At 35.9% G+C, this 21,304-nt stretch overlaps 2 protein-coding genes across 4 annotated transcripts; both read left to right on the forward strand.

Annotated features, from left to right (window-relative positions):
• LOC122589119 (cell wall integrity protein scw1) lies at window positions 1–3,270 on the forward strand. Its single transcript, XM_043761363.1, is given in 8 exon segments — window positions 1–389; window positions 391–610; window positions 725–839; window positions 936–1,065; window positions 1,326–1,417; window positions 1,531–1,600; window positions 1,731–1,813; window positions 2,910–3,270. Coding segments are annotated over 8 exon segments (957 nt in total). The 5' UTR covers window positions 1–227; the 3' UTR covers window positions 2,995–3,270.
• Window positions 3,271–7,340: 4,070 nt separating this feature from the next.
• Window positions 7,341–11,957, forward strand: LOC122589117 (receptor-like protein kinase). Of its 3 annotated transcripts, XM_043761361.1 has the most exons (3): window positions 7,341–10,850; window positions 10,943–11,332; window positions 11,524–11,957. In XM_043761361.1, exons 1-2 carry the CDS (start codon window positions 7,691–7,693, stop codon window positions 11,281–11,283), a joined length of 3,501 nt encoding a protein of 1,166 aa, XP_043617296.1. In that variant the 5' UTR covers window positions 7,341–7,690; the 3' UTR covers window positions 11,284–11,332; window positions 11,524–11,957. The 3 variants fall into 3 exon arrangements, with proteins under 3 accessions (XP_043617296.1, XP_043617295.1, XP_043617297.1); XM_043761360.1 differs by lacking the exon at window positions 11,524–11,957 and having other exon boundaries at window positions 7,342–10,850; window positions 10,943–11,509; XM_043761362.1 differs by lacking the exon at window positions 11,524–11,957 and having other exon boundaries at window positions 7,346–10,850; window positions 10,952–11,509.
• Window positions 11,958–21,304: the final 9,347 nt, after the last annotated feature.

Genomic DNA, 21,304 nt, shown 5'->3' on the forward strand with positions numbered 1-21,304 from the left:
ATGGGTGAGGAAGGAGAAAAAGAAAAAGGAGTAAGAATGAAGAGATAATGATGATAGAGGGGTAAGAGGGGGTAAATGAAGAAAATAGATGGACCGTAAATGATGATATATGGGTTAATTAAATTAAATTTGGGGGGAGACAGAGAAAGAGAGAGAGAGGTGTCTAGGGTTTGATTGATCGATTGAGATTTGGGATTTTATTAAACATAATAACAAAAAGAGGGGGGATGGCAGGAAATGGAATGCACCACCAGTACCATCCTCATCAGTGGCCCCCTGGTGGGGCAGGTCCAGCGGTGGTGGCACCACAGTCTCCGATGATGGACAAGGGCGGGGGTGGGGAAGAGGTGGTGAGGACGATATTTATAACAGGACTACCGGAAGACGTAAAAAGAAAGAGAAGTGGCCAACTTGTTGAGATGGTTGCCTGGATATGAAGCCTCGCAGGTTAATTTCAAACAGCAACAACTCCCCATGGGTTTTGCTCTTTTCTCTTCCCCTCATTTTGCAGTTGCCGCCAGAGACGCTCTCCAGGATTTGCTCTTCGATGCCGATTCCAACTCTGTCCTTCACACCGAAATGGCCAAGAAAAATCTCTTTGTCAAACGGGGTGGGCTATCTATCTATCTATTTTATTTTATTTTTTTGGTTTATTACTATTATATACGAGTACTACCAGAAGTAAAATCTCTTTCTGGTTGTTGTTTTTGATGATCCTCCTCAGGAATAGTAGCCGATCCAAATTCTGCTTCTTCTTTTGATCAAAGCAAACGTATGCGAACAGGCGGAGACTATACTTTCTCCCCTTTTCATCCCCCACCTGTTTGGGCTCCCCACGGGTTTGTTAGACTTGTTCCTCCTTATCATTTTTACATACATATCGGATTTTTCGCATTTGTCTCCAATAATCTGGAGATATATATTTTGCTTTTTAGGTATATGGCCCCGCCCCCGCCCCCGTATGACCCTTACGCAGGCTATCCTGTTTCTCAAGTACCCATGGCTCCTCCTCCCCTTCCCCCTCCTCCTGTTGTACCTGCACCCAGCACTTATATGCCAGTTCAGGTAATTGCTGGTTATTAAATAATCAATCTCTTAGATTCTTGATGGTATAATAATGTAACTAGATGTTGGTAGAAACTCTCTTTTACTTTATTGGAGTAACATGCTTAGCAAATCACGACTAGTAGACCAAAGTGATTAACTTTTTTCTTTCCTCTGTGGGATGATATATGTCCTGTAATAATCTGTTGCTGTTGAATGCTGTTCTTTGATTATTGTGTTTGTTTGTACTTGCTGACTCGTTTTCATCTTTTTACTTTTAGAACACAAAAGATAATCCTCCTTGCAATACCTTGTTTATTGGAAATCTTGGGGAGAAAATAAACGAAGAAGAGCTAAGAGGAATTTTCAGCTTGTAAGAAACTTCCCTCTTAAAAGTTAATCTAAGACCTTGCATTCTCTCCTTTTGTCTGGTTGTTGATGCTTGGTTGACTGGCTTTACTTCTCCAAACATTTCTGCTTGTGCAGACAACCTGGTTTTAAGCAGATGAAGGTTTTGCGCCAGGAAAGACACACTGTTTGCTTTATTGAATTCGAAGTAAGATTCTTTTTTGCTTTGTTTTGTATACATATATTGATATAGATGTATATTAAAAGTTGTTGTTCGTTACCCCCTTCATGACAATTCTATTTTTCTTGTTATTATTGCGCCATGTTCATTTTTACAGGATGTGAACAGTGCAACAAACGTGCACCATAGCTTGCAAGGCGCTGTTATCCCTAGTTCTGGTTCCATTGGCATGAGAATACAATATCCTTATACATTTTGGTCTCTTTTCTTGGAAAAATTTGTACGAATAGTAATATTTTCAACCTGTATGGTGTTTCTAGTATTTTGTCCAAATTTTTTTGCAAAACTAGTAAAGCCGGTGTTGTCAAGACCGGTCTTCTCCAAATCACCCAAGAGCGGCATTCGCAATGCTGGCCTTCGTTGAGTTGTCAAAGACCAATGTTGTGAACACTGATTATACCACTTTTACAATTTTTTCCCCCAAGAATACTAAAAACACCATTTGCCTTGAAAATGTTATTATCCGTACAAAAATTTTTTTTTCCTGTTTATTTGCGTTTGTTTGCCTATTTGTTTTTCATTTTTATGTTTGTAGACCTTCATTTGTTGGATTTCTAAATTTGTTGTTTTGGTTTGTTACTCCAAGCACTAAAGCATCATATAAGACACGTGCCACTGTAGCTCGACATATATGTATAGGAGTTTGGCTTAAGGTTATATATCTTGATGTAAAGGGAGACCCTGTATGAGCATTTTCTAGTTTCTCTGCCTATTTAAATGATTAGCTCTTTTTTTGGCTTGCATAGGGCCGCAGTGTTTCTCAGTTTCTGTCAAAAATGGTAAATATTTGGAGGCGATAGCATTAGTGGTGGCATGTTGATTTCCTATTGTATATTTGACGCAGTTTGTTACCTTTTCCGTCCTTTTGTAAGCGTAAAATGAGGTATGAGCTTTTGTTTCAAATCTTTGTTGCAATCACCAGCAGTCCTCTCTTTTAGCAGCATCTAAGCTGTATATAATCCCAAACCAAGGGAATTCAAGTCTAAACTGGGACAAGGGTGGAGGGCGTGTGAGTTTTTCTTTAGACTAAAGAAAAGAAAGAGATTTGAAGCAAGCATGTTGATCTGCTGTCATATTAGTTATTTGTTTACCCTTTGAGTTCTAAGTTGGTAATGATATATTTAATGTTGTCAATTTTTGGTTAAATATGCATACATTTGGGCTTCAAAATTAATCGAGTATTTTGATACATGTTTATTGAAAGTTTGCTTGATTTCATGTATATATCATCGAGCTCTGCCTTCTTTAGACTGCATTTTCCTTAACATCAGAAAACATATTCGAAGAACCCGTTTGGAAGAAGGAAGGATGCTGGCTACCCAGGATCAAATGGATCAATGTCAGCTATCAGCTACCAGTAGCTGGAAGGGAATGTACTCTGTTCTCTAAGCTATGTCATAAAAGAACATACTACTCATAGGATGCATATTGTTGCTGGGCATGCATCCATTATATCATGAAGTCATGAGCAATGCATTAGTATCACTTGCATGTAATTGCGGAGAGTTCTTGTGAGCATATAGTTCATCTATGTTATAGTGTATCCAAGACATGCATTTTAAGCATCATATCAGTATGCTGTGTTTACTTATTTTCGAGTGGATATGTTAATGTTGTTGCATCAGTTTGAAACTTTATCTGATTTTGTGTTCTAGCATTCTCTCTTTATGATTTTGCTTACATTGTTTACTAGGTTCACTTTCATTTCTAAGTTTCTATAAATATTTTCACTCTTCCATAGTCTGTAAAGAGATGGTATAGGAAGATATGTGATGGAGGGACACATTTCATTTCATTGGAACATAAGCATCTCATAGCATGGGTTTACACTACATGAAATGTTAAGCATCTCATAGCATGGGTTTACACTACATGAAATGTTAAAATGATCTAAATTATAAAAACTAGTTTCCATTAGCATGGCCATAATTTTGTCTCTTGAGCTAATTATGGAGCTGACAGTGACAATCTAACATTCAGGGATCAAAGCATGTACCAGGGAGGTTATCCGGAATCTATTCTGCTGAGGGGTAAATTTCAACCTCTTTTGGACAGGATCAAAGGTTTGACAGCTTTCATTTCAGGTAATAACTTTTTTAAATGTCATAATTCAAACATATGTTGTACATGTTATGCGGTTAGGTTAACGTTGACTAGATGACGTAAGTGTACAAAATAGATGTTTTGATTTAGTCAATATTACTTGTCATTAACATGAGTTGAAGACGTAAATCCGTTTCAATGATTCAAAGTCCCAAAACACAGCCATGGAGGATACCTAAGCGGGTATGGTACTTCTGGTTGCTAAAAAACTTCTGGTTGCTTTTTAGCATCATATATTCATTTTGCATTGATGATGTATATGTACCATGGATTCCTTATTGACAGAAATAGTTCTACTCAATTAACATGGGTTGTACTTCACTCCTGCCAGTACATCAAACATTTAGCTTTGGTAGGGTTTTTTTTTTTTTTTTTTGAGTGGTTAGTTGTCGTTTCTAGCAGAAACATCTTTCATAGAGTCAGATAGTGGAGCCAGTCAAATATCATTCAAAGCCCCATTTAGGTTATGCTTCACTTGATCATTGGCCTGAAAGTTATACTTTTTTACGTCGTGTTCGGTTCACATATTCTAATGGAATCTGATGGAATTGGAAGTGAAATACATCCCTTAGTATGTTTGGTTATCAAAAAATGAAGGAATTGCATTCCTTCATTTGATGAAATCTTCATTCCTTGAGGGTCTTGGATGAATTTCCAAAAGACAAATTACGTTACCTCAAATTCCAATTCTTTTGACAAATTTTATTCCTTGCAAAACATTCCGTGGACCAAACGCGCCCTTAGTAGTTTGTGGGAAGTGTAATTGTCATAAAAAAAAGAAGAAAACGTCCGATGATATTGTGTGTGAACCGTCTTTTCTACCAGCTTGTCTGGATATTCTGTTTTGGGGATAGAAGCGACACATGGTTGCTGTTTTCACTGATCTATTCTTTGAGTGAATGGAAGTTGAAGAAGATACAAATGCAAGATCTCTTCTCGTAAAAAAGTCTCGTAGAAGGTTCAGTGGTCGGAAAGCAGAGTTTATTTGTGGATGGGCCCCAATATACTTTTTGTATCGGTAAGACCAGGTTATAGGAAATAAATTTTGAGGTGGGGAGGAAAATGGGAGATGTTATCCCAAGTCTACCTACCTGATCATGGAGAGTTTGATACGTTACAGTAAGACTACATTAAGGCTTAAGATTGATGGCCTGATTGAACCCGAGGGGATGGCCTAGCATGTCCCGACAGTGGAAAGCTGGCATGGGAGGAAGCTGAATTCTATATATAATCTTTTTAATTCAGGGACATTGGATAATGTGCCCTGGATCTTAAGAGGAGCTACATTAACACCATTTTTTTTCTATACAACTGAAGACCCTTTTTCAAATCAAATCTACATGTGCAAGAAAATAAAGAAAATGGATTTAATGAGGGATGCCTTGCGTTAATATGTAGAGAAGGATGGACATTTGAGCATATGAGCTTTACATACATTTGATTAGCTTTTGCAAAAGGTCTCTGGGTCTGCTGGTCATTCATGTATTCATTTGGAGAACTCTATATATGTAATCCTTTTTTTGAAAAGAAAAATTTATCCATGCATGATGTATACCATTCTATCATGATGGAAACGTTACTAAATCTATCATAGGGTTAGTATTATGAAGTGTAAGAAACTTTTACACTTTTCTTATTATATGAATGTAACTTACATTTGGTGCATTTTAGGAATGTAAAGCTGTTCAAATAATGTAATATTTTTACATGCACCAGACAAAAACTTGCACGTGGCAGTTCATATAGTTTGCCACGTATACATTTTTACGTTATTTGAACAGTTTTACAAAGTTTCTTTTTACAATGCACCAAATGTATAGTTGTTAAACTCTTACGAGTCACGAGTCGAGTTGATTTATATCAAATACGACTTGACTCGTTAAGTGACTCGTTTTTGTCTAGACTCTTACGAGTCGCTGTGTGAACTTGGACCGAGTCACGAGTCGTAAACTTATAATTATTGCAATTTGATACTATTGTTATATATCTTATATATTATACTTAATTTAATACATTATGTTGTGTGTTATCTATATAATTTTGATCATTTTATTGCGAATTTGGAGATAAGTTGTAAGTTTATGTCTCAAACTATTAATTATGTAATATTTTGACAAATTTATTAAGATAACGGACTTCAGTTTTGCTTTTAAAGAGGTCACACATATATATAGTTATACTATATTATGTAATATTTAAAAATGTCTCGACTCTTACGAGTTAATTCACGTTTCAAGTCACGAAATCATCTTTTCGAGTCGAGTCAAAAGTTACGAGTCTATGACCAAGTGTAAGTACATTCATATAATATTTATGAATGCACCAAATGTAAGCTATAATGCACCAAATGAATTCGTTATAATTAGAATTCCTAATTTACTAATCCAAATAATATTTACATTAAAATTCCATATAGCTTACTAATCTTTTGTTACTTTTTATATTTTAAACAAGAAGCTAATATCGTGTTACACTTATTCCTAAACCACACATATGTATGCGACTGAATTCAGGAATCTCGAAACCCCCTAATAATTTACCCTTATAAATGTAGAAAGCATAACCCAAACCCAGATAGATTTCCTCATGATCAAAAATCTTATCGATGAGCCATCAACCCCAATGGCATATGATTTACTATCTATTTTCCATATTTTATAATTTAATTGATTATTACTTTAGCCAATAATAGTATGCTAACTTATCACTTGATTTAATTGATTAAAATTAAAAGAAAAGTTAATGGATACAATAATATAAAGTTCATGACAAAGAAATATACATAATCAATCCGTACATCATATAAGTGCGATACGAGTAAATACTTCTTACGATGTCATCCAACGACTTTTTAAGTTGGCCGCGTTGATTAAAAATAACTTTTTTTAGTTTTTAGGACTTTTTTTTATATGATTTTTATGATTAAATTTAAAAATATGTAAGTTTGTTTTTAAAGTTTAATTTTGGGTCTGAGATAGTATAAAGACTTAATGAAATTCAAGATAAAATTTCATAAACTTGCAACTACAAGAAATTAAAGAAAATACATGTTGTTTATAAAACCATTTGGTTTTAGATCAAGTGGCCAGTTAGGGGCCTTTTTAGGAGGAAATGATGGATGAGATTTTGACTTGGAAAGCTGGGATTAAATCTTGATTTCCTGTGGTTTCAGACATTTTACTTCAGAGTGTGAGCATACGTGTTATTATTCATGTTTTACAAGAGTGCGAATATTCCACCTTCCAGAGCATATTCCTCAGAGTCTTTAATTGTTAATTGATTTTGTGTCTTATTTGTTAAAAGAAAATGTAAAAGTTAGAAATAGATTGAGTTAATTGTAAGAGTGAAAAGGTTTATTAACCGAAATAAATGTAGACAAAGTACTGAAAGTAGGAATGGAGTGACTAACGCGTGAATGCAATATGGTCCATTCATACTTAAAGTCAAAGACAATCATTTATTGGAAAAAGCTATACATACAATATACTCATAATGTATATCTAATGAATGCTGGGTATATATATATCCATCTTTCTATCTGAAACCGCGTTGGATTTTATTATATATTCAAATAATATAATAAAATAAAAACATTCCCCACCACCCTCAGTCCCTCACTATCATTATCAGCTACTCTTTTTCTGTTCATATTTTGGTACTGGTATTTTAGAGCTTCAAAAACAAAAACACACACACACACACTTATTACTATTATTACTTTTACTAATAGCACTACAACTACAACAGCAACTAGAATTAGTTATCTATATCTTATTTTTCCTTAGCAGGAGGGATCGAGGTAAGGTAACTTAGCAGCATCCATTTCTTTCTTTCTTGGTATATACATATATACCTCCTCTGCTCTGCCCTGCCTTGCCTTGCCTTAAACAGAACCAATATATCACTTATATATGATGGAACATATTAAGATAGTTTTATAATTTAGTATAGTATATGAGAATGAGAATGGGGGGTCTGTTGTTAATGTTCTGCTCTTCATTATTATTCTTGTTATGTTGTTGTGGTGCTAGTAATAATAGTAATTCGCAAATGAATTCTGATGATGGTTTAAACTTATTATCGCTTATGACTAGCAACCACTGGATATCACCCATTCTTTCTTCTACTTGGAACTCCACCAACACCACGCCTTGTTCATGGGCTGGGGTTGCTTGTCATCCCATCACCAATCATGTTGTGGCTCTTAACTTGTCCGGTTTCATGATTTCCGGTCACCTGAACATGGGCCCTCACCTTTCTACCTTTAAACATCTTTCTTCTATCGACTTTAGTTACAATAGTTTTACTGGTCCCATACCTCCCCTGTACTCTTCTCTCCTTGAACATCTGGATCTTTCCTACAACTTCCTTTCCGGTCCCATCCCTCCGACACTCGCCACTTTGCCCCGTTTAAAATGCATTTTTCTTTACAGCAATAACCTCACCGGTTCTATCCCTTCTCACTTTTGTAGCACTAATTCTCCTCACCTTGAAGAAGTTGATTTCTCCCTCAACCGCCTCTCTGGGGATATACCACGCACCCTCTTCTCCGGTGGTTGCCGTCATCTAACATCTCTAAGTCTTTACGGCAACTCTCTTTCCGGTCCTATACCCGACTCCTCCTCATTCCCCACTCGCTTGGAGTTTCTTTATCTCAGTTCTAATCAGCTTACCGGCTCCATTCCCTCGGGTTTAGGTAAACTCCGCAACCTAGTAGATCTGCAGTTGAACAACAATCGATTCTCGGGTTCTATTCCCTCGTCCATTGGGAACTGTACTAGTCTGCAGACACTCATTCTTGCTAACAATCGTTTCACCGGTACGTTGCCCGTCACCCTAAATCATCTCAACCGCCTTACAACTCTAGATGTCCACAACAACACTTTGCATGGTACCGTTGATTTTGGTGGTGTCAACTCATCATCATGTAAAGACTTGGTCTATCTGGATCTGTCTTTGAACCACTTTCATGGTGTCCTTCCTCATCAACTGGGAAACTGTAGTAGCTTAAACCAACTTGCTGCCGTCAGCTGTGGTTTGAGCGGTTCCATTCCTTCTTCTCTTGGACAACTCGCTTCGTTGACCACCCTCCACCTTTCTCTAAACAGTTTTTCTGGAAAACTACCCCCCGAGCTTGGCAAATGCAAATCCTTGGTTGATCTGGAACTCCATGCCAATCTCCTCGAGGGCAAAATCCCAGATGAACTTGGAAACCTAACCCAATTGCAAATACTTCAATTATTTGACAACCGTTTGACAGGAAAGGTCCCTATGGGAATTTGGAGGATTAAAGGCCTCAAGAAGCTCAACATATATAACAATAACTTGTCTGGGGAACTACCCAGCGAGCTTGTCGAAATGAAACATTTAAGTGAGATCACGTTGTACAACAATCGCTTCACTGGAGTTATACCACAGGCCTTGGGGATCAATAATAGTTTGACAGTAATTGATTTTACCAATAACTCCTTCACTGGGAAAATCCCACCAAACCTTTGTTTTCGGCAGCAGCTGCAAAGGCTGCTTTTGGGCTTTAATCACCTGCGAGGTTGTGTACCTCCTGACCTTGGAAGCTGTTCTAGTCTTTCAAGGTTAGTTCTGCAGCATAATAGCCTCAGGGGAGTCCTTCCAGAATTTGTGGATAACCATAACATGCTCTACATGAATCTTAGGGGCAACTGTTTCAGTGGACAAGTTCCACATGGCTTTGGAAAGCTTACAAATATCACAGAAATCGATCTCTCGATGAATAACTTCTCTGGTAATATACCCACGGAGCTGGGAAACCTTGGGGAGCTTCAAGCTCTCAATATTTCTTACAACAAGTTACACGGCCCTCTGCCATCTCAGCTGCAAAGTTGTAGCAGGTTGTTGGAATTTGATGCCAATCATAATATGCTAAATGGCTCCATCCCACCCACGTTTGGGAGGTTGTCACAGTTGTCAACTTTATGTCTAAGCGACAATCACTTCTATGGGGGAATTCCAGAGTTCCTATCCCAACTAAAAGATCTAATTAATCTTCAACTAGGTGGGAATTCATTGGATGGAAGTATCCCATCATCTATAGTAGAACTCCGTAGTTTGAATAGGTTGAATCTCGGCCGCAACAGACTGATTGGTGATGTTCCCTCACATTTAGGGAAAATGTTAATGCTCCAGTATTTGGATATTTCAGACAACAATCTAACAGGGACTTTAGCATCACTTAGTGATATCCATGGACTGGTCAACTTGAATGTCTCGTATAATCATTTTGAAGGTCCAATTCCGACATTTTTGTTGACATCTCCCAACATATCATACTCTTCTTTCTTAGGAAATCCAGGCCTTTGTGCTGACTGTGGCTCTATTTGTGTAAAAAACAGCAAGGTCAACCCATGCATTGTTCGATCAACCAATCAGAAACAGCTGAATAAACAGGAATACGTAATGGTAGCCGTTGGAATGTGTCTATTTGTGGTGGTTGTGCTGTTAGTGATTTATCTGGTGGTTATCTGTCACAGAAAACAAAAACAGGATATCGACATGCTTGCGGACATGTGTGGTGGTTCGTCGCTGCTCATAAAAGTACTAGAAGCTACTGAGAACTTGAATGATAAGTATATTATTGGGAGAGGTGCCCATGGAACGGTGTACAAGGCTTTTTTGGGTCATGATAGGGTGTATGCGGTAAAGAAACTTGTCTTTGGAGGAACAAAAGGAGGACAGAGTAGCATGAAACGAGAAGTTGAGACGGTTGGGAAGGTGAGGCATAGAAATCTGGTGATGATAGAAGACATGCTGATAAAAAAAGATTATGGTTTGATCTTGTACAAGCATATGGAAAATGGTAGCCTGCACGATGTCTTGTATGAAAGAAACCCCCCTATAGGTTTGAACTGGAGTAGTCGGTACAAGATAGCTTTAGGAACTGCACAGGGTTTGGCATATCTCCACTTTGACTGTGATCCTATTATTGTGCACCGGGATATAAAACCGATGAACATACTTTTGGATGGTGATATGGAAGCTCATATATCAGATTTTGGCATTGCAAAGCTGCTGCAAGATCATTCTAGTGCTTCCCAACCATCAACTACATTTATGGGCACGATAGGATACATTGCTCCAGGTAAAGTGGTCCTTTTAGTCTTACACGCATTCTACATTTTGTTTTATGACCGAGTTTTTTTTATTGTTTAGTGATTTAGTAATTAATAATAGTACTTGCAGAGAATGCATTTGGAAGCACAAAAGGGATGGAATCAGATGTATATAGTTATGGGGTGGTGCTGCTAGAGATGATAACTAGACGAGGACACAATAAGGCGAATGAAGAGATGGACATTGTGTCATGGGTTGGGTCGACTTGGAGTGAGAGGGTACAAGTTGAGATGATTGTAGATCGGGAGCTTTTAAAAGAAGTTGAAGAAGATCCAATTGTAAAAAAACAAGTTGTAGAGGTGTTAATGGTGGCGTTGAGATGTACAGAATGGGAACCAACAAGAAGACCATCCATGAGAGAAGTAGTCAAGCGTCTTCAAGATACACTAATAAACATGTAGCACGCACTAGTTTCTTAGGTTTTGTTTGTTACAAGTTTGTCCATCCTAAGTTAGTTACTTGATATACTCTTGCTCTTGCTTTCCTTTCTTACGTTATATATACAACTTAAGTGGAAGGCGAATATGGGGTTGTTCCTCATCTAAGCTTAGTCTTGTTGGCTAACATCTCTGACTTGTATGGATTTTGGATCCATTTATTGTGAATTTGGTTACTTATTGCTTTGCATACCCACTTTGTAGGTCATCATGTGGTTCGAAATAACGGCTTAAAATGGTGTATAGTGAAGCGGCTATGTTCTTGATCAATGGCAAAATCCAGACAAGAAAGCAAGGCGTCTAGCATTTTCATTTTCATCCTTCGTTTTGACTGGCACCCACATTCACAATTCCACACCCACATAACTACTCCTCACATTTAGCATTATTATTATTGTGGCTGGAGAGGGACAAGCAGTATACTACAGTATTACATACATTTTTTGTGCTGCTTTTATGCGACCAGGAAGAAACAGAAAAGAAATGAAGCCCAGCTCAGCAAAGACCAGCAACCTTTTTCAATATGTGGATTGCTTTGTGGTCGGCAGAAAAAAAAATGTGACACACAATGAATATTAAATGGATATGTGTTTTGATGCTTTATATTATGGCATTGAGGGTGGATTCCCCTTTGAAAATGAAACTATTATTTGAGTTCACTTATTGATGATAATTTGTTATGCATTTGACCATTATACAGTGATTGTTTGGGTTGATTAATTAAGCTTTATGATTAATCAACCCAAACAACCACTGGATTCTATTGGGTGAGAAGGACTTTAGCAACAGGTATGTCTTTGATTGGATCAACTGGATTCTTAAGAAATATAATGTATTTATGTGGAGAGTATCAATGGATCGAATACCTACCATGGTTGCGCTGAAAGCTCGCAATTGTTTTGTTATGGAAACGGTCTGTGTTCTTTGTGAAGAAGAAGACGAAACTGTGGAACACCTCTTTTGCAAATGTGAAACGGCTGCCCGTGTTTGGCACTTTCTCAGTCGATGGTGCAAAACCGCACCTTTTTTCATTTTTGACATCAAAGACCTATTGGAATTTCACACGACTTCAAGAAAGAATAAAAAGGAAAAGGAAGCTATGAAGTGATTGATCATGATTAGTTGTTGGTGCATTTGGAAAGTGAGGAACGAAAGGAAATTTGAGAACATTAGAACGAGCACGGTGGGAATTATTCAGAACATAAGATCACTCGGTTTTTTGTGGTATAAAAGTGGAACGAAAAACAAATGTATCTCTTGGAGTAATTGGTGTAATTTCATACTCTTGTAAATAGTTGTATATTAGACCGCCGGTGTCTTGCTGGAGTATATATGAATACAAAAGTTACTTTTCAAAAAAAAAAAATTAAAATTAAGCTTTATGAACTTTGAGTTAAACTTTTTTAAGTCAAATGTCAAGAATGGTATTGTGGGTGGATTTGATATTGGAAATGGAACCTTGATTGGGGAATTCACTTATGGATGGTAGTTTGGTTAAGTTTGACTCTCCTTATTAATTACTTGTAAAAAATCATCGTTTAATAAATCTCTTTTATTTATAAAGAAGCCTTGCTTCTAGAAGGAAAATTTAAAAAATTTCCTACGTGGCAAGCTAGGCCCTTCCTTGAGCAAGTTTCTAGATTCAATGACGTAACTCCTTTATTTTTTTCCAGTGTCCTTCAATTATTAAGAAAAAAAAAACTCATCTTCTCCCTGTCGAGTTGTAGCAGGTCATTTATCGGGTCAGGTTAGATTTTTTTTTTATGTTTATTGATTTGTTTCTCATGCCACAACCCATTACCTATAGCAATGTAAGATTTCCTTTCATAGGATACACCTTGTGGTTTGTGTTGTTAAGTAGAAAACTCATGATTAGACTAAACGAGAAATGTCACCCAGGCGTTGCTCCGAGACACATTACGTTATGTGTTGCTTCGGGACATATTACGTTATTTAAAAATGATCTTAAAGAAAAATAAGAAAAAGAAAACTCGAAAACAAAAACATAATAATTTAAGAAAGGAGTTGATAATAATAAAAAAAGTTAGAAATTGAAAAGAAAACAAAAAACGTACCAATTCACGTGTTATTTAATTTAATTTGTGAAATACTCTATTGGGGTGTTAGCCCAGTGGTCAGGAGGTTTTCCACAAAGTGGTTTCCTCCTGGGGGTTTCAGGTTCGAATCCTGCCACATGCAAATGTGGTGAGGGAGTCTTAGCAATGCTATACCCATCTAACACATGGGGAGCATACCCTTTAGGGCATTGCTATGAGACGAACCGGCGTGGGCGCATCCGCGTGTGGGGATGTTAGCCATTTATCCATTGTTGTCTTTCAAAAAAAAAAATTGTGAAATACCTTCTACAAATGTTTACATTTGCTTTAAAATGAAAAAGTCGAAAATTTTGTGTATACTTATCAATTCCAACTTCCACAGAGCCGTCGAAAGCACGGCAGAGACCACGACTGATTATCTGACCCCGGCGGGGATGGTGCGCCTGACATGGCATTTCCACGATTAAATAATATTTCATTCTGGTTGTTGCCACCAAGTCTCTTGCTTATGGAAATTTTTTTTTAGAACAATGGACACTTGTGGCCTAAAAAACACAAATTCTCGAAGTCATTTAAAATACGTTATTTAAAAATGATCTTAAAGAAAAATAAGAAAAAGAAAACTCGAAAATAAAAACATAATAATTTAAAAAAGGAGTTGATAATAATAAAAAAAAGTTAGAAATTGAAAGGAAAACAAAAAACGTACCTATTCACATGTTATTTAATTTAATTTGTGAAATACACCATTGGGGTGTTAGCCCAGTAGTCAGGGGGTTTTTCTCAAAGTGGTTTTCTCCTAGGGGTTTCAGGTTCGAATCCTGCCACATGCAAATGTGGTGAGGGGGCCTTAGCAATGCTATACCCATCTAACACATGAGGAGCAAACCCTTTAGGGCATTGCCAGGAGACGAACCGGCGTGGACACATCCGCGTGGGGGATGTTAGCCATTTATCCGTTGCTGCCTTTCAAAAAAAATATTTGTGAAATACCTTTTACAAATGTTTACATTTGCTTTAAAATGAAAAAGTCGAAAATTTTGTATATACTTATTAATGATATAATATGGTCAAGCCGTATGAAATTTTTTTTTTATAACCAATGGACACTTGTAGCCCAAAAAACACAAATTCTCAAAGTCGTTTAAAACAGCCCAAATATTACAAATAGCCTGTTACTATAGTTTGCACGCAAAAAAATACATTTCTTTTTAATATATATATATATACTAATGACGTGAAGTAAGCATTTGTAATGATATGGCGTGTTGTCGGCGACACGTGAAATGTATTGCCATGTTTCCAACTTCACTAAAACATGAAAAATCCACTAAAGTTGTTTCAAATCTGGATAACGTTTTTGCTTTTAAGATATAAGAGTTAAAATACTATTTCAAGATATGAAATTATACGAGCATTGTTGTTGTACTCGACCCATTTTTATGATGCACTGAAAGTTACCCGCGTTGACTCCATGGTCACTTACCCTGTGTTATTAGATTTGTTGGTAGGGTTGTTCACCTGAATTTGAGTGGTACTGATTACTGCATGTATAAAAGTTTCAATTTCAAATTTCATTAGATTTGTTGTTTCTTATTTCAAATATCACCAATGGCGAAGCCACATTGGTAGTAGGAAGGGCAAGGCCCACCCTAGTCCAATAACAATACTAACACTTTATAAGTGTAATTCTATAAAAATCTGATTCATGGTTTATTTGGCCCATCCAACAAGTCAAAAATATTTGATTCTTAGCCTACTAATTTATAAATGTACGACTGTACGTGTACATGTTTGGCTGTTTATCACATATTTTGAAGTGTTTGTATTCCCTTTTTCTTATTTCAAGGTACATTATTTTATAAATCATTCAATTTTGTTCCTTTATCTCATTGATCTATCGTATACACATATATGAGTGTTATCTAATGATAAATCCTCCTAAAAATTAGCCTAAAAATCCTCCTAAAACTATAAGAAGGTGACATGAGTTATCAACTATTTTTCTTTCCTAATCTTGCCCCTTGATTTTCCACATGTCATCATCTAATAGTTAGGAGGATTTTTAAGCTATTTAGTTAAGAGGATTAATAATTTCCCTTTTAGCTTTTACGACTCATTTTTAGGTTTTGGCCCATCCAAAGTGTTAATCTTGGCTTCGCCACTGAATATCATCTAGACTTATTATATATATATATATATATGGTCGGTAGAGCTGAGAGAAAATAATATGACGTGGCTTAATCTGAACCGTTGAAATTAATTTAGGATTTAATCTAAACCGTTCAAATTATATATATATATATATATACATGGTTTGCTGGCTTGACAAGTCAAATATGTTGGTTTTAGGTCAAGTAATTTTAATGCTCATACTTTCAAGTTGGTTGGTTTTGATCAAGTAAGTCAAATGGGTTATTTTTGAGTCAAGTGGGTTGGTGGGTTGACACGTTAAATAAGTTGGTTTTGGGTCAAGTAGGTCAAATGGATTTATAATAATTAAGTTATTCGTGTTGGCGGGTCGACTTGATAACTCAATAAGCCAATTCGGACCAGAACTGAGAAAAATCAGGTTAGTGGGTTGGCGGGTCAAAAATAACCAACTTTTCCTGGTTTGTTTGGAGACTGTTTTAGATTGGGTTTTGAGTTGGATCGAGTATTAACATTTGGCAACCCTTCTTTATACTACAATGTAGATAGATACACACATTGAATTTATTATACTTAAACTTATCGTATATCATTACTTGGTTTATATTTTATGAGAACGTGTAAAATATCTTTTAAGTACAAATTTGTTGTTTCTTATCCGGTCACTGACTGGGTATTAATCTAGTTAAAAATTGGCAGAATGTTGGATTGCAAAAGGGATTTATATGTAGAAAGAGAGACCATAATGATTGTTAGTGCGCATAAAAGTTCATACATATTACTGCATGTTTAATATACCTTGTATACATATCTCCTTATCAAGGAGAGGAATGGCAGATTGTTCAATCAAATTAGTGTGCAAAAGGAGGTAATCAAGGAGAAAATTGTGGAGGGTAAAGATGAGATTAGTTTAGTTGGACTTTAAAGATTGCAGGGCTTATGAGGAGCTAAAAGCTAAGAGCATCTACAATGGTAAGTTTTAAAAAAAAAAAAAATTTTCCTTCAAAAATGGTGTAAGTATTTGTAAGAGGTTTTTTATAAAAAAGTCTTACACTCCAATGGCAATAACCTTGTGATAACTTGAAATTGAAAAAAATACAATATTTTAGTACAATAATAGGCTCAAGACAAAACATATAGGTGTCGTTTCTTTTTTATTTAATGAATATAATAGTTAAAAACTTAATCATTCAGTCAAATTTCATGTTTCTTTTTTGATTTAATAAACAAAAATAACCGTCAATTATCTTTATTTTACTTAATACATACAGACATTCTTTATGCATTCAACCACTTAATACACTCAACACTTAATGACTAAAAAAAGAAACGGGCCCATAGGTTGATAGATTTTAAGCTTTTCAATAACTATTTCATTTAAGAAATTATATTATAATAAACTTTGAGCTATTAAAAGTTTTATACCATTGGAAAGGAAATCTTTTTTTAATAAAAGCTCTTACACATTTTATGTATTTGATGAGTGATAAATATATAGACTTTTACCGCACTTGTTTTGGCCGTTTTATAGTCATTTGAGTGAACTTATGATACTTAATGGCATGCATATGTGATTTCAGGTTCATTGCTTGTGTCACCAAGGAATACGTCGTGAAATGATGGTTAAGGACTTAAAGGAAGATAAATGATGGTTCGATGAAGATTCGGATCGAGATTCAAGACTTAAGACGAAGAAACTTGTGCAAACATGAAGCCTATGACCATGTGTTAGTTTTTGGGCATAACTTCTTCATACGAACTCCGTTTCAGAAGAGTAAGATATCCACGGAAAGGCAAGAGAAATATCTACAATTTTCATGTTGATGTCCAGGACCAATGCCGCTCACATAAATCTCTAGCGCCCGCTAGAAGTCTTTCCGAAACTTACCAGCGCCGCTGGGACTTCTGCCAGCGCCGCTCCCAAGGCCGGTTCAGCTAGGGTATATCCGAGAACCTATAAATACCCCTCTAAAACCCTAGGGCCGGGCAACACTTCTTCCAGACGACTTGAGGGTCGTTTCTAGGGTATTTTCACCAGATCTAAACCCTCGTAACACCCCCATATCATCCAAGAGATTAAACATTAATCCTTAACAACATCATCATCATCATGATCATCATCATCATAAACATCGATCAAGAAGGAGGTGGTGTCGTGTGCGAGAGTCACAGCCGCAAGAGTGACGAGCAGTAATTCAACATCAATCAATTCTCTATTTCTCTATCGGTACATTATGGATTTATATACTATGATTGTGATTCTGACATGATGATGTAGCTAAATAAGTAATCATCTACTAAGATGATGTGACATGATTATGTGATGGTTGCATTCTAAGTACACTTAACATCTTGTCGTGATCTTAATGAATTAATTCTTGTTGTTTGTTATTCTTATTGTTGATGATATATGTATGCTTTATGGTGGTACCTATTGTGTGCGTATATGATTTTGGTTGTTTATGGTATAAACAATCATCACTAGGTCATGATATGATAGTGAACAACATAATAATAACGAGAATTAATCTCTTAAATGTCTTGATAAGTCAACTAGACAAGATTGTTATTTAAATAGTTAAACAAGCTAATTGGTTAGAAAACTATAGGTGGATAGGGTGGTACTCACACTTGTAGTTAATCGGTTAGAGAATTTGAGTAAGAGACACAAATTTGTTAGCGGATAGGGTGGTACCCACGTAACCGAGTCTAGTGACTTATTTAGATCCCAACTATTGTATTGACTAGTGCAACCTGAAACATGTTATGGAACTGATTTGAGGTAGATGGCTTTTAATCTTTCTGTTTGAAACAACTCTCTTTCGATTAATTACTCGGAATTACTAACTAGATCTTTTTACTAACTGATTTCAAAAGCGACGTGACAACTCGGTCACATAACCTCCAACCAATCTTACTATTACTTGATCTCGCTTAGTTTTTAAACATAGTCCCTGCGAACGAACCTGGTCTTACCTAATAGCTATATTAAAAACGAACGGATTCACTGTCCGTGAGTGTGTGTTTAGTTTGGTATTTCCTTGACTTATAAATTTAAAACTTGACTACTTTTAATTATACACAAACGACACATATGTATTTTTATTACAAAAAGGCTTTTCAAAAGAGACCATTGTGGATGCCCTAAGGGGGATATGTAAATTTGGCTACTTTTTGCATGTTAAAGCTTTTGTGCATTAGATTGTTTTGAATTGTGTTATAGTATGTAGCTTTTTATTTGAAGTCCTCCTATACCAGGTAACATGTTTTTAATTTTTAAAGATTTACTTTTATGAAATTCAATATATTATTAACTTTAAGTATTATTATCATTATGTAACACACTGGTTTATAAAAAAGTGAATTTCCAAAAGTTTTAAATATTAATTCAAACTCCGTTAATAAAAATGGGGAAGCGGCTTTTAAAAATCCCATAAACAACTTTAAATGTTATTACTAACATCGTACCGTCACAATAATTGAAGGAAATCCACAATAACAATACAAAACATCAACCATTATAATAAATAAGTTCACTTAAAGCTACTAGATAATGAGTAACCAAAAGTCATCTTTTCATATATCATCTATAGCTACCCCATCTCTCGTAAATGTACTAGCTCAATCAGCACCTAACTTGGGGGCACAACACATTTCCACAAAACAAGTGTCAGCTTTAAAAGCCGAGTAAGATAACAACAAGTTATATAAAACAGTTGCTAGTTAAAACATCATTCCAAACTATCATACGTATGTCAAGCAACAAACAACAACGGCAATAAGCATTAGGAATATCATATCCCTAAATGTGTCTAGCAACCTCATCAATCGACAATAAGTATCTCAGCAAATCAACATCAGGTTATGCCACAACAAAGTCAAGTAACTTATGTCACTTGTTATCGACAATATAAATTGTGTGAAGGTGGTCCATCGACCTTTAGGGAGCCTCACACCTGAGTACCCGACATGATGGGTAGACCATTCGGTGGTCAATCGGCGTCGTTACGGATGGCATAACCAATCCATGAGTAAGTCGGCATCGACAAAAATGGCCAGCCCACGCCATCCGGCAAACCCTAACAACAGACTGAGTCGAATGGGGGTTATCATGATTACCCCAAACGACAATGAAGTTTGCATACTAGCCAAGGATGGCATGGGTTAAGCTTAACACTTTCGACAATAATTATACTCGAGTATCATCATCATCAACAACAACACAACTTTGAGGGCCCTTAACGTGCGTGTATATCCTACCAAGTCTACTATACTAGATGTACAAGCCAACATGTATCCAACTAATCATCAATCACAATCATTTCCAACATCTAAGCATGCATATCAAGTATAACGACAAATAAAAAGATCATTAGCATGCATAAACAACATTCAAGTGATCTCCCGTGAGTTCCCATTGCCAAAATACGTACGAAAAGGCTTTAACAAACATTTATTATGAAAGTTACATTTTCGTTGTGTCCCTCGTGTCAAAAGGTAGTTATATTACCTCAAGTCAAACAAGAATACAACCTAGCTGCTTACTCCTCGAAGTTTGATTCCTGGTTATTTGAACAGAATATCAATATCAACCAACTTATCACATTTACGAATTAAAAATACATGATTTCATGTCATAATTTTTAGCTACCAAGAACTTACTTATTTTGACCTCCCTAAACTGAACTCATATATAAATATCATAATTAAGTAAATCATATTTTCTTTTTGTCCAGCGTAAATATGAGGCTAGGATTCATGCAAACTAATTTGAGTTAACAACACATGAAGTTTACATGGAGATAACCAGAGCTACTTTCTACAAGATTAAATCCTATATATATATTAGTTGCCCAATTAAATACGAAGTATTGATTAGTTCGAATAACTGCAATACGTCTTAAGAGTCTTGAACTCACCTTTCTTGCGAAACAAAACCGCCATCAACAAGCTCTAACTATTGGTGTTATACATATATTTATGTGGCTTAGAATGCATTTACTTGATCATTTACTAACCAAACCACTAATGAATTGACAATCTAAAAGATTTGAATAACAAAAGTGAATAATTCAAAACCATGAAAAGGTTTAGAATTCCTCTTTGGTACAATTATGTGTCTAATAAAACTCCATGAAAATCAATTTATGCTCCATCGTAAAATTTGGCTTTCAAATATAAACTTTAGTTTTGTTTTTCTTTAACTAGATTCATGTACCATGACATCCCATAACATACATCTTTATACTACATAATCATAGTTACGGAACTAGGCTTAAAACTTATACGTAACCCGACATGACCTGACCCGACGTATTACACATGATGCGAATTCAGTATTCAAAAGTTATTTGCGATTTTAGACCTCTCAACAACTCGAGTAATATAAACTCATGATACATAAACTTATAGTAGGACGTTAAAACTATAAAAATGTCGGAGGTATACCTTATGATGTAACCGAAGAACAAAACAATAAGTGGGATGATTGAACAGGTTCTTGAAACGGAATAAACTGCTTCCTATTCTCGCTTGTATATCTAAAGGTTTCGTACCACTTTGTCGACTCTTAAATCGCACGAATCATCTTTGGTTACGTTTAGGGTTGTAAAGTCAATAGTATTACCAGGTATTGTCGACGAATGAGAGTATATCTATCTGCTACATATGGGCTATGATAAAATATGGCCATGAGGATATTAGTAATAGTTTGGGCCTAGCTAAAAAAAATAAAATAATAAAGTAACTCCCAATGCCGTTTTCCACGGGTTTTGGAT

Source organism: Erigeron canadensis, chromosome 2 (genome assembly GCF_010389155.1).
Source record: "Erigeron canadensis isolate Cc75 chromosome 2, C_canadensis_v1, whole genome shotgun sequence".
Taxonomy (NCBI): domain Eukaryota; kingdom Viridiplantae; phylum Streptophyta; class Magnoliopsida; order Asterales; family Asteraceae; genus Erigeron; species Erigeron canadensis.

Bases quoted from the DNA above. Each gene is read 5' to 3' on its own strand.
- LOC122589117 (XM_043761361.1), top strand. From the start codon at position 7,691: ATGAGAATGAGAATGGGGGGTCTGTTGTTAATGTTCTGCTCTTCATTA. The intron at 10,851-10,942 runs GTAAAGTGGTCC...AATTAATAATAG, and splicing joins GATAGGATACATTGCTCCAG to TACTTGCAGAGAATGCATTT.